The sequence below is a fragment of the Talpa occidentalis genome, unplaced genomic scaffold, assembly GCF_014898055.3.
Source record: "Talpa occidentalis isolate TD23 unplaced genomic scaffold, MPIMG_talOcc4v2.1 talOcc4.10, whole genome shotgun sequence".
NCBI classification, from domain to species: Eukaryota; Metazoa; Chordata; class Mammalia; order Eulipotyphla; family Talpidae; genus Talpa; species Talpa occidentalis.
This window is the reverse complement of record NW_023600993.1, coordinates 31,822,013-31,835,944: the sequence shown is the minus strand read 5'-3', so window position 1 is coordinate 31,835,944 and position 13,932 is coordinate 31,822,013. Positions and strand designations below refer to the sequence as shown.

General features: G+C 47.2%; 1 protein-coding gene across 1 annotated transcript in view; it reads left to right on the top strand.

The window, feature by feature from the left end:
* Positions 1–11,569, top strand: part of CDCP1 (CUB domain containing protein 1) — a 47,571-nt gene extending 36,002 nt beyond the window's left edge. The window contains exons 5-9 of the mRNA XM_054693620.1: positions 865–1,086; positions 1,958–2,338; positions 3,607–3,972; positions 6,020–6,107; positions 8,355–11,569. Of these exons, the coding sequence (XP_054549595.1) occupies positions 865–1,086; positions 1,958–2,338; positions 3,607–3,972; positions 6,020–6,107; positions 8,355–8,784 (1,487 nt within the window). The 3' untranslated portion in view covers positions 8,785–11,569. The remainder of the gene's footprint in view (positions 1–864; positions 1,087–1,957; positions 2,339–3,606; positions 3,973–6,019; positions 6,108–8,354) is intronic.
* The last annotated feature ends 2,363 nt before the right edge of the window (positions 11,570–13,932 follow it).

Below are 13,932 nucleotides of genomic sequence, written 5' to 3'. Positions count from 1 at the left end.
CTAATCATCAGTCCTAGACTTTCTGTTGAGCTCGTAGATGAAACATGCACTTGTGCTTTTTTAATGATTTTTAAAGATTAAACAGTCTTTTATTTCTAATGGCAAAATCACAGAAATCAACTAAATGACCAATAATTAGGCAGCTCTTTGAATTACATAAGAAATATATGAGTATTTTCTTATTAAAAATTCTGGCATTTCACATGAAGCTAAAATCCCCCTGACCACCTAGAGTGTTCCTACCTTGAGCCTCTTTTCTTGGGGTAACCAATTGTAGATTTATTTCTCTCCAGATTTTTTTCTCTTCATTTACAAACATATGCACATGTAGAAATAGCTGTTTTATTTTACATAGAGATTTTGTAACCAAATGGTATCACACTTGTTTTTTTTTGCTTCATTTTTGGAGGTTCTTATGTGAATATGATTTTGCATCTCTTAACATTTCAATGATGAATTACTGCTTAAATAAGTAGTGGTAAATATTACTTGGCTGACTATTATTCATCACTAAGGTTAGTGAATATTTTAAAAGATTAGTGGGTGTGAAAACCACTAAATAAGTAAAATAATAAGCAAAATCAGTAAAACTATAAAATAATAAAGTAAAAACAGTATAAAAGCTTATTTACACTATTCTTTTCAGTAGATGAAAATATGCATATATGTGAACTAGGATTAAAATAAACTTAGGTAAACTTAGATAGTAGAAATGCAGCCTATTTTTTTAAGTCCTTTTAAAAGCTATTGTAATGTCTTAATAATAAAACTTTCTTCCCAACAATCCCCAGCGTAATGTCTGCCGTCTCACAGGGTCGCTGCAGATCCCCACTCATCACACCTGTTTTCCATTTGTGGTTCCAGATAAAACCTACGAGGTTGACCTGAGTAAAGAGCGGACCATGTCGGTTACCATCGAGCCCCGGCCCGTCAGGCTGAGCCGCAAGTTCGTGCCAGGCTGCTTTGTGTGTCTGGACTCTAGGACCTGCAGCACCAACATCACCCTGGCCCCTGGCTCCAAACACAAGATCTCCTTCCTCTGTGACGATCTGGCCCGCCTGTGGATGAACGTCGAGAAAACCCTAAGTATGCCCCACGGTTAGCGTGCTCCCCTCCTGCCTGCGTTTGTAGTGAGGGCCACTGGACAGGTTGCTAACAGTATGATCAGAAATGTCCCACAAGTGTAGGTCAGTGAACAAGAGCAACCAAGAGGCAGAGTGGGGTGCAGACTCACCCCCTTTAGGACATGCTCCCTTCAGAAGTGCAGTCCCCATGCCTGCGAGTCTCCTGTCCTCAAGTGAAATACCCTCCTCTGAGTAGCTGTCCCCATCCTGTCCTATCCACACTCAATGCCCGCCTGTCTTCTCTCACTTGGGACTGACTCTCAAGAGGGGGAACTTCAATAAGCATATAATAAATGGATAGCACTGTATCTTGCTAGGCCACCATGATCTCTGATGCTCTTAGAATCTGCAGATGCAGGAACTAAGCAAGGCCACCCCATTAGGAGGAAGTTACAGAGCTGGAACGTGAGCTGAAGTATCCCCAGTGACACGCCCTGCTCTAACCACCACACAGAACTGCCTTCCCACAGGCAGAAACTCTGGGCAACAGGTCTGCATGGAGAAACTACATCCTGCCCATGTGACACTTGCATCCAAGACACTGATACCCTGAGGAGTAACCTGAGCAAACAAGAAAAGAACATGTCAGCCCTAAATACCCTCGAACTCCATCCACTTGCTCAGTAGATAGTAAGAACAAGAGAGAGCAGGCAGGAATTTGGAAGAGAACATTGAGGACCCATGGGTGGAGGACAGAGTGGGAGGGAGTGACTGAGGGAAAGCCAGGAAGCTCCCAGAAAGCTGGCCAGCCTGGGTTTGCCATGGGGGCTGGGAGGGTGTGCTTCTACTCTCCCACTGCCTACCCGCTACTACCACGAGCCTCTGTTTTCCAGGCTGCCTGGACTACCGGTACTGCCTCAGGAAGTCCTACTCACTCCGGGTACCCCAGGACATCCTCCAGCTGCCTGTGCGGCTGCACGACTTCTCCTGGAAGCTGCTGGTACCCAAGGACAGCCTCAGCTTGGCGTTGGTGCCAGCTCAGAAGCTGCAGCAGCACACACAGGAGAGGGCCTGCAACACCAGCTTCAGCTACCAAGTGGCCAGCGCCGTCCCTGGCCAGAACCTGTATTTTGGCTCCTTCTGCTCTGGAGGTTCCATCGGGCAGATCCAGGTGAAGCAGAACATCTCTGTGACCCTCCGCACCTTTGCCGACAACTTCCAACAGGACATGTCCAGGCAGAACCTGACCGTGTCCCTTATACCACATTTCAAAGGTAAGGGGTCTTCCCTTCTCCCCCTCCCCCTTTTGCTTTTCTTGTTTGACCATCTTATTTTGGTTCTGTGACCCTCTTCATTAAGTCATCAATCTGCAGAGAAAAGACAGAGCTGACGGGCTGCTCCTCACACCAGAAACTTGGAAAGATGCTAAGTCCCCATCCTGATTTTACCTAGTGTGGAAAATTCCAGGAGTTAGAAGAAGAGAGACTCTTCTAACAGTGGGAGGCGGTGGTTGGTAGGCAGCAGAACAAATAATCAGGTTCGAGTCTTTTTTGGAAGCAGGCAGATCAGAAATGAGAAACAAGCCAAATATTCCCGAGTCCTGGATTTTCAGGGCAATAACATAAAAATTCTTAAGCAGACGTTTTTATGATTCTGCTTTGACAATTCAGAACACAGTGTGGCGAGCTTGGAAGACAGGACTGTGAGGGAGAGGCCTCTCGGAGCACCAGGGTTGTGACCCCCACCCCGCGAGCCGGTCCCCCTGGCAGGCTGGTCTTCACTCCTCTGAGGCAGGAAACCAGGTTGAAATAGGTCACTGCTGTGAACCTCAGCTGGTGGCTTGTAAAAGCTACTGTCACCATTCCAAGTTGCTCAAAAAACGTTACATTAGGTTAGAGGCCATTTTAAAATTGACCAAGACCTTTACCTGAGCTTTACTGGGTACTTTTGTCCTCAGAGGCCTGAGTGGGAGGACAAAGTATCTTAGGCCATGGGATTAAGATTGGTCCAGGCGGCCTAATATCACCAAGGTTACCAGAGAAGCCGTCTGGGGATACCAGCTTTGCAGGTCTAGAATTCTTTCTAGCACCCCAAGTGTTTTTAATGTCTGAAGCAGGAATCAGGCTATACCAGTCCCCCTCTCTGGTGGGGCATCAGCTGAGGGACATCTAAAAAGCAGATGAGATGACCACCATTTTGGTCAACTGGCCAGGCTTTGTTTTGTTTTCAATACCTGAGCATCTAATCTGACTTTAATCCTGCTGAGCAATGCAGGAGCCACTGGCCAGTGTAGCAATTTAAGTTTAAATTAATAGTAACAAAATTGAAAACTCAGTTCCCACAACACCAATACACTCAAGTCTCCCACAGACACTGGAGTGGCTATTCCATGGGACAGAGCAGCTCCAGAACATGCCCTTCTCCTCAGAAAGCTCTGCAGGGCAGCATTGGCCGAGTCCATTCATAAGTGTCTCCTTCACTGTTCCTTTTTCTCTCCACTTTGAGTAAAACAGTCGCTGTGGTTCTCTTCCTTTTCCTGCAGAGGACAGTGTTTTCATGGTGACCCCAGACACAAAGAACAAGGTCTACCTGAGGACCCCTAACTGGGACTGGGGCCTGCCATCACTCTCCTCCGTGTCCTGGAATATCAGCGTGCCCAGAGACCAGGTGGCCTGCCTGACCTTCCTCAAGGAGCGGACCGGGTTGGTCTGCAAGACAGGGCGGGCCTTCATGATCATTCAGGAGCAGCGGACACGTGCTGAGGAGATCTTCAGCCTGGAGGAGGAGATGCTCCCCAAGCCCACCTTCCGCCATCACAGCTTCTGGGTCAATATCTCCAACTGTAGCCCTGTGAGCGGCAAGCAGTTGGACCTGCTCTTTTGGGTGACACTTACCCCAAGGACTATAGGTAAGGGCCTTCAAGGTCTTTAGGGGATGGTGGAGGACAGCAGATTGGCAGCTGAAGGGTAAGAAGCAAGCCTGGGATATGAAGCAGAAACACTGATTGGAATCCTGGTTGTCTGTGTATCAGTCAGCTGTTGCATCGATGCTGCATAACAAAGCACTCTAGAATTCAATGACTTAGAAAGAGCTGTTTATTATTATATGTTGGCTGGGCAATCCTGGGCTGAACTGAGCTCATCAGGGTTCTTATTCATGCACCTGAGGGGCAGCTGCATGTTGGCTAAAGACTGGGGATCCTGACTGGGTGTTCTCACAGGCTGAGATCTAGCCAAGATCAGCTGGGATTACTGAACTCCCTTGGCTCTCCTCCATGTGGTCTCTTATTATTCTCACGGCCAAAGCAGAGACCCATGAGAGGAAGCCCACAAGGTCTCCTGGTGCTTAAGTTAGGAACCCACACATCGTTCCTTCTACAGCATTCTTTCAGCCAGCGTAGATTCAAGAAGTGGAAAACTAGACTCTGCCTTTTGATGGGATGAGGTGCAGGATCACATCATGAAAGACCGGGTTCAGGGAAGATGGAGAAGTAGGGCATTTTTGTGGTCCATCTACCACTGTCATTTATTATTACTCTCTCTGACACAGGGGAAGTCTCTTCACTCCTCTGATCTTCCTCACCTGGGCTGGCTGAAAGAATGTTGTAGAAGGGATGATGTGTGGGCTTCTCACCTAAGCACCAGGAGACAAGTACCTCATAAAAGTATCATTGGTAATTCGGTGTTGGTGATTAAAATGTGGGGCCCTGGAAAGTGGTGCTGGCATTTTTTTTTTTATTTAGTCCAGGGAAGCACTGGAATCCATGAAGTGCCCTCAAGGGCAAGCCTCAGAGTAGAGATGAGGAGTTTGCTTTTGTCCTCAAAGTTGCAAGATCCACTGAAGAGTCTCAAGTGACGAAATGCTTGTGTGACCAGGCAGTCTGTGGTGGGGCTGCGTTTGCCCTTTATTCCAGAACCAGAAGGGACGGTGGAGATTGTTTTTTTTTTGATCCCTTCACTTTCTGGCTGTCAGAGACACTGAGTGTCTGCCCAGTCCACACAAGTGGTTAGCAGCAAGAGAATCGGTGGGAACTAAAGGCCCAAGTGAAAGCTCTGTGTTCTCGGGTTAGCTCCTGGGCATTCTTCCTCTCTTACATTCATTTTCTGTCATTTCTGTTCCTATTTTCTCTTCATCTCACCTTTTGTTTTCTTGTTGAGCCAGCAAGCGATTCTATTTGGTGGAGGGCTCCCTCTCTGATTTCTTTTCTTTTTCCTTTGTGCAATTGTAGGAGAAGGACAGCACAGTGAGACAGCCCTCTCCTAACTCCTTCACTTCTGACTCCCTGCTTTCTCCTCCACCCTTCTGCTCTCCTCTCCTTCAACACCAGCTGTGGCAATTGGGGGAACACCCCGGTATAGGCCAGGAGTAGCCTTTGGAGTAGATCTGGTAGGTCCCCCAGCTTATTGTAACGATATCACTGCGTCAACCTACCCCAAAATTGAGTGGTTTCGAAAATAATTATTTTGTTTGCTCATAATTTCTTGGGTCAAGAATTCAACAGGGCACAGCAGGATGGCTCATCTCTGCTTTAGGGTATCTGGGGCCTCGGCCAGATGCCAGGGAGCAGCAGGGACGGTTCACCTGGAGACAGATCTCAGCAGCTTGGTGCTCACTTTCCGGCGAGCTTCTCACTTTGTTTTCCTCACGGGGTCTCCTCATGGCTAGCTTGAGCCGCCTCACCGCATGCAGGTCTCAGCACAGTCAGACTTCGCACATGGTAACTGGCTTCTCCTCAGACAGAAAATGCAAAAAAACCCTACCGGTCTTCTAAAAGGTTAGGCCCCAAACCAGCACAGACCAGAATCAAGAGGAAGAGGAATGGGTGCTTCTTTGTGTTGGGAGAGTGGGGGGTTGGGGGAGAAGGACAGTGTGGCAGCCATCTTTGGAGACCACTCTAGTCGCAGTCAGCCTAACCACACACTTCTCTCCTCTCCCCCTCATGCCTCTGCTCACAGACCTGAATGTTGTCGTCATCGCGGTGGTGGGAGGCGTCGCCTTGCTGCTGTTTGCTCTCGGACTCATCATTTGCTGTGTGAAAAAGAGGTAGGTGGAATTTCTTAAGCTGCCTTCAGCTGATCTGACGTGTCCTTATGTCACACAGACCAGTTATCATTAATTATTGACTTTTTTCTTGCTTCTCATTTCTTCCCTGAAGAGCAATGTGAAATAATATTGCCAGGTGTGAGTTATGCTTAGAGGAGAACAAAAAAAAAAAAACAAAAAAAAACCTCATACCCCACAGTAAGGGGATGAAAAACCACATGTGCTGCCATATTAGCCTGTGGTTTGGGCATAGCTGCCCTACCTGTGTGTGGCGCAGGTGCCCTGGGAGCTGCTTACTGTCTGCTCAGGAGATGGTGAGCCTTACAGGGGCCATCTGAGCTGGAGACTCCCATAGATCAGGCCTCTGGACCCGCTGTCATCTTGTTCTCCAGTTTCTAAACAAACTGTGTGTTTTATGCTTGTTTATTGGACTCCAAACAATCACCCAAAAGCCAGCCCTGTGGGCGAGAGGAAGACAGACCCAGTTAACTGACTCAGCCTCACCTTCCACCCCCTCAAGATGACAGCATCTGTTTTATGAAAGGCAAGTGTTGACCTTTTTAGACAGAGCACACACTGCCTCCAGATTTTATCAGTTCTGCTCATATTTCTGATTAAATCCACAAAGGAGAGGGATATGTGTTTTCCTTAGCATGATTTAACATTCCAAAGAGCCAAAAAAGATTTTTTTTATTGACTGGGACTGTGAGCAAACAGCTGAAATTCCTGATCAGCATTGAGACGACCTAGAAACATCTCTACTGGTAAGGAAGGACCTGCTCCCAGAAGATCCAGGGAGAGGCTTCTCCATGAAATGAGAATGTACAGATATTGCAAAGGGGAAAGGACTTCTTTTAACAAAATATCATTTTATTGTTTCTCTGGGGAATTTTGCATTTCTGGGGTGCCAAGATGGGAAAGCACTGTACTGACCCTGAACCCTAGCTTCCCCATCAGAAAGGGCTTGGGCACAGGGAAGATCTAAACTACCCCTAAACTACTCCAGCCCTGGCCTGAGAATCACCAGCCCCAGCCTTGCTGTGGAGGAGGCCACCAGCTGCAGGTTTGCAGAAGGCCTGTCTGTTCCCAGGTTGGAGTCAGGGGTGACAGGCTCTACAGGGAGAATGAACTGGTTCACCAAGCATGTATCGCCAAGAGTCTGCCGGGCACTAAGAACCATGTGAGGTGCTAGAGAGATGGCAGGAACAAGACCTTGTCTCTATTCCCTCTGCCCGTGGTGGTAGGGGGCGGTTTCTGGGCAACATGAGAAGAGCTTTGGTTGGACAATCCCAGCACTGGGGGAGCACAGCGAGGGGCGATCCAGCACAGGGTTTCAGAGGGAGCCTGCAGAACCCACCATCCTGGCCAGAGCATCAGTGTTACAAGCTAAATGTACTAGATTTATTTTTATCTCAGAAAGTACAGAGTGCCTGTCCACAATTAGTGAGCCTTCAGCCTGTGCATTATATGGTCCATTATGTTAATTGAGCTATAACGTCCTCCATTTGAATCTCTGGTCAGCTAAAAAGTCAGCCTCCCCTGCTGTTCGGCTCAGGGAGAAGGAGGGCAAAGCTTTGTTTTCCGTGGCAAGGAGTGCTAATATCTGCCAGCGTCCGAGGACCAGGAAACATTACCAACCAAATGGTAATGGTGTTATTGAGTGCCCCAGCCTGAATTCTGCCTTCTTTTGAGGTCTTTCCTCTGTTGGAGGTCACTGCCAAAGGAACTGGATCCCTCTACTAAAGCTCAGTTCTACTGGCCTCCAGCCCCAGCTGAAAACTAACACACCCCTCCATCCGAGTCTCCTCTATTATCATTTAGCATCCAGATGGGCAAGATCTTCCTCGTGCCAAAGAGGGATGAAGCATTAGCTTGAGGAAAGTACTAAGAGACACCTAGCAGGGTGGCCTGTGCCTGATGTGGTAGGCTGGGCCACCTCTCGTTTCGTAGAAAAGAGGGCTTGCCAGATGTCTCCAGGTTGGGTACCTTGCAGCAGTGATCACAGCAACTTGGAGCATAGATAGTATTAAAGGTGTGCTCTGTAATCTACTCTGGGGGTCCCTCCTCCCTTCCTCCAAACACGGGAGACAGAAGCTAGTCTTTTCTAAACCTACAACCAGAACAGCAATATCAATTGCAAATGGTGAGAGCCCCTGAAGGTGTCTTATTCCAGTGGAGATGTGAGGTTGTTATACATCTCAGATGGCCTTCCTCCTGACTCCCGTCTTGTTCCCTTTCTCCCAGCAGGAAAAAGAATATAAACAAAGGCCTGACCGTGGGTGTCTACAATGACAACATCAATACCCAGATGCCCATGCAGCCCAATAAGTTTCAGAAAGGACGCAAAGACAACGAATCCCACGTGTATGATGTCATCGAGGACACAATGGTATATGGGCACCTGCTCCAGAATTCCAATGGGTCCTTCCACCAGCCGGAGGTGGCCACCTACCAGCCCTTCCAGGGTTCCACAGGGAACTGCCCTCCCTCCCCACCCCCCATATGCTCCAGGGCCCCAACTAAAAAGTTGACCCCAGATGAGCCATCCTCTGACTTTCCTCCCGAGTCTGAGAGTGAACCTTACACCTTTTCCCACCCCAGCCAAGTGGACAGAAGCAATGAGAACACCGACATTCCCTTGCTGAGTGCCCAGGAGCCAGAAAAATCTGCAAAATAACATGAACCCATCCCAAAGATTTTGCGTAATGTGGGGCACTGAGACACATTTTAGGGTTCCTAACCAGGAATCCTAAAGAGGAGGAACTGTATGGGACGGAACAGCAGGAGGGTTTCCTGGATACTACCAACTTCTCATTCCCAGGTGAACTTGTCCTGATGGTGACAATGTTGGATTCTGATCTGGATACAATCATCACAGCTCATGTCCTTCCAAACTCAGGTTGGGTTGTAAACTGGCCCGTATTGAGAAGGGAGACGTGCCAGTCATCCAGTGCAGGGTTGCAGCAGGCCCTCGATTTGGATCTGGATTGGACCGCTTCAGGTAGACAGTTCTAATTCCTAGGAGGCCTCACCGAAGGTCCCTACTGTCACTGGGGTCCCCTGGCTGAAACGACCTTGTGCTTTTTTATTACGATTATTTATTTGGTGGTCCTGTGTGTTGAAGAAGTTGGATATATAACCACACAGCTCTTTTCATCTGACATGGTGACAACTCACACTGACTGGTTGGCTGGCTGGGTTTTGAATTCTGACAACCACCAGATAAACAAATGTTTGTCCTCTTGGAGATGGAAATAATTTGCAAACTGTCCAGCCAGAAAAGGATATTTGTGTTTGAGCCGCACTGAAACTTACCTACTTTGGCAGGAGATGCCTGGTCTCTGGCTCTGCATGTAGGGATCCTACCGCAGAGCCTCATCTTGAACCCCATTGTCTTACGGCCTCGAAATAAGAGGAATGTCCTTAAACTGCCATGAGGAACTCTCCCAGATGTGGCAATAATTTGGCATTTAAATAGAAATTTAGAAAGTATTTTCATCCTCTAAAAATGTTTTAAAGTATACCAGAGGAGCCACCTGTATTACTTTACTATTCTTCTGTAGCAAATTATCACACATTTGGTGGCTTAAAACAACACACATTTCTGATTATGTGGTTCTGGAGATCAGAAGTGCAAAATGGGTTTCATTCAGCTAAAATCAAGCTGTCCCCAGAGCTGAGCTCCCTCTAAGAGGCTCCGGAAAGAATCTACTTCCTCACCTTCCCAGTTTCTCGAGGCTGTGTGCTTCCTGTGGCTCCAATGGCTGGTCACATGGTGGCACTGGCTTGCTTCTCTAGCTTCCCTCTTTCACTTCTGAGAACCTTTACTTATAAAGCCCTCCCATATAATACAGGATAATCTCCCCAACTCTTGGGATGTGGCCATCTTTGGAGAGCCATCATTTTGCCTACCACACCATCCTACCACTACAGGAAGGGCTACAAAATGTTCCAGCCTGCCGGTATATTTTGGTTAACCTGCAACAAATTTTAACTCTTTTTTGAAAATGAGTTACTAATACTTAAAATTATAAAATTTCTATGTAAAATTCCAGACCAGAATATCTGGTCATACTGGGGCTCACACTCTTACCTGGCAATAACCATCTCCACTTTTACATTGGGCATCACCAGTTCACCACAGTCTCCACCACTCCCTGTAGCCTCCCACACTGAGGCTGAGTGTCTATTGCTACTGATCAAGGCCACTGTAGGGCTGCTTTTTTTTGCAATGAAATGGAAAGTTTAGGACCCATATTATCAAATGAGGAGGGGGACCTCAAAGCTGGTGTGTTTCAGAAAGATTTTTCCCTTACACATGGCACACTTTCCTCATTTATACTAATTACCAGCTCAGCTCCTTGGGCATTTGCCTGTGTGGCCCCTGCTCTCATCTGGAAGGAAAGAGATTGTGTTGTGACTTGACAGCACTGTCCAGTATTTCTGTGACAGAACCTTCTTTTAAAAATAAATGTCCTTCAGTTGTTCAGTGACTTCACCTTGGATCACACAGCCTCGACTGGCTCTCAGACTTCCATGCCTCCAAAGAAGAGTTTTGCCATCTCCTCTATGGTGCATATACTCTTTCCAGAAGGAAGAATTTGTTCGTTTGGGGTTTGTTTTTGTTTTTGTAATGTCCTTGGTGCTACAAATCGCACCTTTCCTTGCTGAAAGATTCACTCCTGCCCAGTTACTATAACCTCTTGGGCCCAGGTGCTGGCAAACCCCCTCCATGAAGGGCCCGAGGAGGGTGGTGGCTTCCCTCCCTCAGCTGAAATTATATTCTTGGTTGAAGTCACCGTTGGAGCCCTGGAACTCCATTCTCTGCCTTCCCAGACCTCCTGGCCTCTCCTGAGTTTCCTCAGCCTGTGCTCTGCCTTCTTCCCGTGGAATGGCTGGCCATCTTGGGGCCTGAACACCATCATATACATCACCTTTATCAACCAAGACCCCCCCATTATCTTTTAATTGACAGCTCAAACTCCAGGCCACGCTGCTATCTTCCTGAGACCTCAGGTGGATGTAATATTTTCTGAAGATGTGCCTCCTTGAACAGGCTTAGCCCAATATACCTCTAGCTCTTTCCTTGGAAGCCCAGGCCCCATTTATGTAAAATATTTCAGGAAACCAGTCAAGCATAGCTGTTGAAGCCTGCTGTGTGCCAGCACAGTGCTCTCCACACTGGGTCTGCTGATACCCAGGCTATCTTCGTCCCTCTGCTGTGCCGACATGGAAGCTCCTGCAGGACTGAGCTCAACATCCAGGGTCTCTTTGCACAAGAGGGGGAAGTCTTAAGGACGCATCAAGGAGAAAAAACCTAAGTCCATGGACAGAGCCTTGTGGGGGTTAGAAGAAAGTTCTGTATGGATCTCAATGCTTAAATGGAAGTAATTTATTCGTTGTAGATACATTTTTGGTAGCATTTTATTCATTTCCTACAGGTTTTTTTTTTTAATAAACAAGTATATACAAAAAATGCGCACCAGTAGTTTGATGCTTGGCCTGCTTGTTGCGGGTTCAGCAGAAACTCCAGTTTCCTGCTGACTGAGATGATGAACCTGGGCTTAGCAGATGCTGCCTTCTCCATGTTTATGGTCCAGGAAGCCCTACCTTGGGCTACCAATGGGTAACTCAGGTCAGAGCAACTCAACTAAAATCCACTTTCCAAATAGTATCACACAATTAGTGCTGGCGACTGGCCAGGAGCTCTGATTCCTTGTCACACACTAGGACTTTTGGGGCTTCTTACAGTGTGGTGATGGGGTTCCCAGACAGTGTTCCCAGAGTCAAAAAGTTGGAGCTGCCAACAACTTGAGGCCTGGTCTGGGAACTGGCACAGAGCCATCTCCATTCTGTCCTGGGGCACATCTGTCACAGAGGCTGTCCAGGTTTAGGGGGAGGGAGCAAGCCCCAGCACCTCAGTGGAAGAGGTATCAAAAGAATGTTTGTTCACCTTTAATGTGCTGGAGTATAACCGGATTTTCATGGTCAAATGCCCAGCCTTGGACAGCACTGACCCATGCCTTTTCCCTTAATCACTAGATGTCCAGATCTGGGCCATATCCCACCTCTCTGTTTGCCTCTTTTTGGGCCTCAAGCCTCAGTCTTGGGCCTTCTGACCCTCTCCCATGGGGGTCCAGCTGTGTCCTCTATAACAGTAGGGCCCTAAATCTTAGCCAATAACTGCCTGGGTGCCAGGCCCATATTTTCAGCACTTAGTAGACTGATCAGTTCATCTATCTAAGTGGTACCCCAAACCCAATTCATTCTCACTTCACCCTAAGCCCTCCCCCCGCTTTAAAGGGAGTTCATTTCCTGACTCTGCCCCTAGCAAGTAGTGTGGCCTGGAATTGGCTTCTCTCAAATCCCTCTGTACAAGAGTAAATCTAAGGTTACTTCCTTCTCTAAAATATTTTGACTCCTCCAGTCACCCAAGCCCAGAATATGGGACCCAACTTGGGTTCATCCCTGTCACTCATCCTGAATGTTCCAGATTCTTCAACCTGCTCCTCTTCGTCAGTCCTTATTCATTGTATAACTCCCTCGCTCTGAAATCTGTGCTTCCAGAATTGTCCCTCACAACAAAATCCTCCATCTCCTGCCAAGGCACAGCACCTCCAGTTTGCCATTGGTCATCCCTGCCTCTCCAGGTACTATGTGGCTAGTGTGAAGGGCAGAGCCTTTCATACACAAAGGAATAGGAAGTGGCTTTTCTTCAGAAAAACTGGAGTTTTGAGTTCCTGCTGGTGTCTCCCCTCCTCTGGGGAGCCTCTCCCCGCTCTGCATATACAGCCAGGTTAGTTACTTCTGTTTATATAGTCTGGATCATTTGCTGATAAGGTCCAGGCTCTGCTATCAGTGAAAACAAACCTTAAAGAAAAAGGTATGTTTTTTTCCCTCTCCTGTACTTTAAGGTATCAGGCCAATTTAACCATTAGCTCAGGTTTCAGCATCAGAGTTTTATCCCAACATGCTCAAAATCCTCTGGGCGCAGCACAGGCACTCCTGCCCATATCTTTGCTCATTCCACTGTATCTGGACATCTCCCGCCTGGCCAGAAGCTGCCCTTTCTCCCACCTCACTACCAGTGAAAATCTGACAGTGCTTCAGAGTCTAACACTTCCTCCAGGAAGCCCTCCCCTCCCACCCAACTCCCCTAAATGCCGGTAGTCCTTATGATCCGTAACACTGCACTTAGAATCATTAATTTCTTTATTTACTCGCAGCAAGTGCTTCCAGTATAATGTAGCAAATCACATTTGATTACATGGCTGGATTCTCCTCATTCAGACATTTATGCATCCAGCTAATTTTCTTTTCTCATGTCTTTTTTTTTGGTGGGACCCTTGCCAGCGGCCAGGGAACAACCAGGCGCTGTAGAGGCTACGGGCAGCCTCTCAGCCCAGCGCTCAACTGCTGCGCCACCAGGGGAGGCCCTTCTCATGTCTTACCAATTTAAGAGACTCTGAAGAGGTGTTCCTTCATCCCATCACTCTTCTTAGATTCCACTCTAAAAGTCACTGTGTGTTTTAAATAATTTTACCTTATCTTTATGTGCTAACCAAATGCCTCTATTAAAAAATATTGAAAAAAAAGATGCTGAGTATCATTTACCATTTATGATTTTTTTTCAAAAATGAAAATAAGCATTTTTTGGCAGGCTTCAAATAAGGCCAATCTATAATACAAATGCAGCCCATTGTAACACAATAAAAAGAGCTTGAATCTATCAGTAACACAGTGTTTTGTTTACATAATGGGCATTAACTAGCCTCAAAGTACAACTTGTCACTGAAAGTCTAAGGATATGACAAAGAGCAGTAGT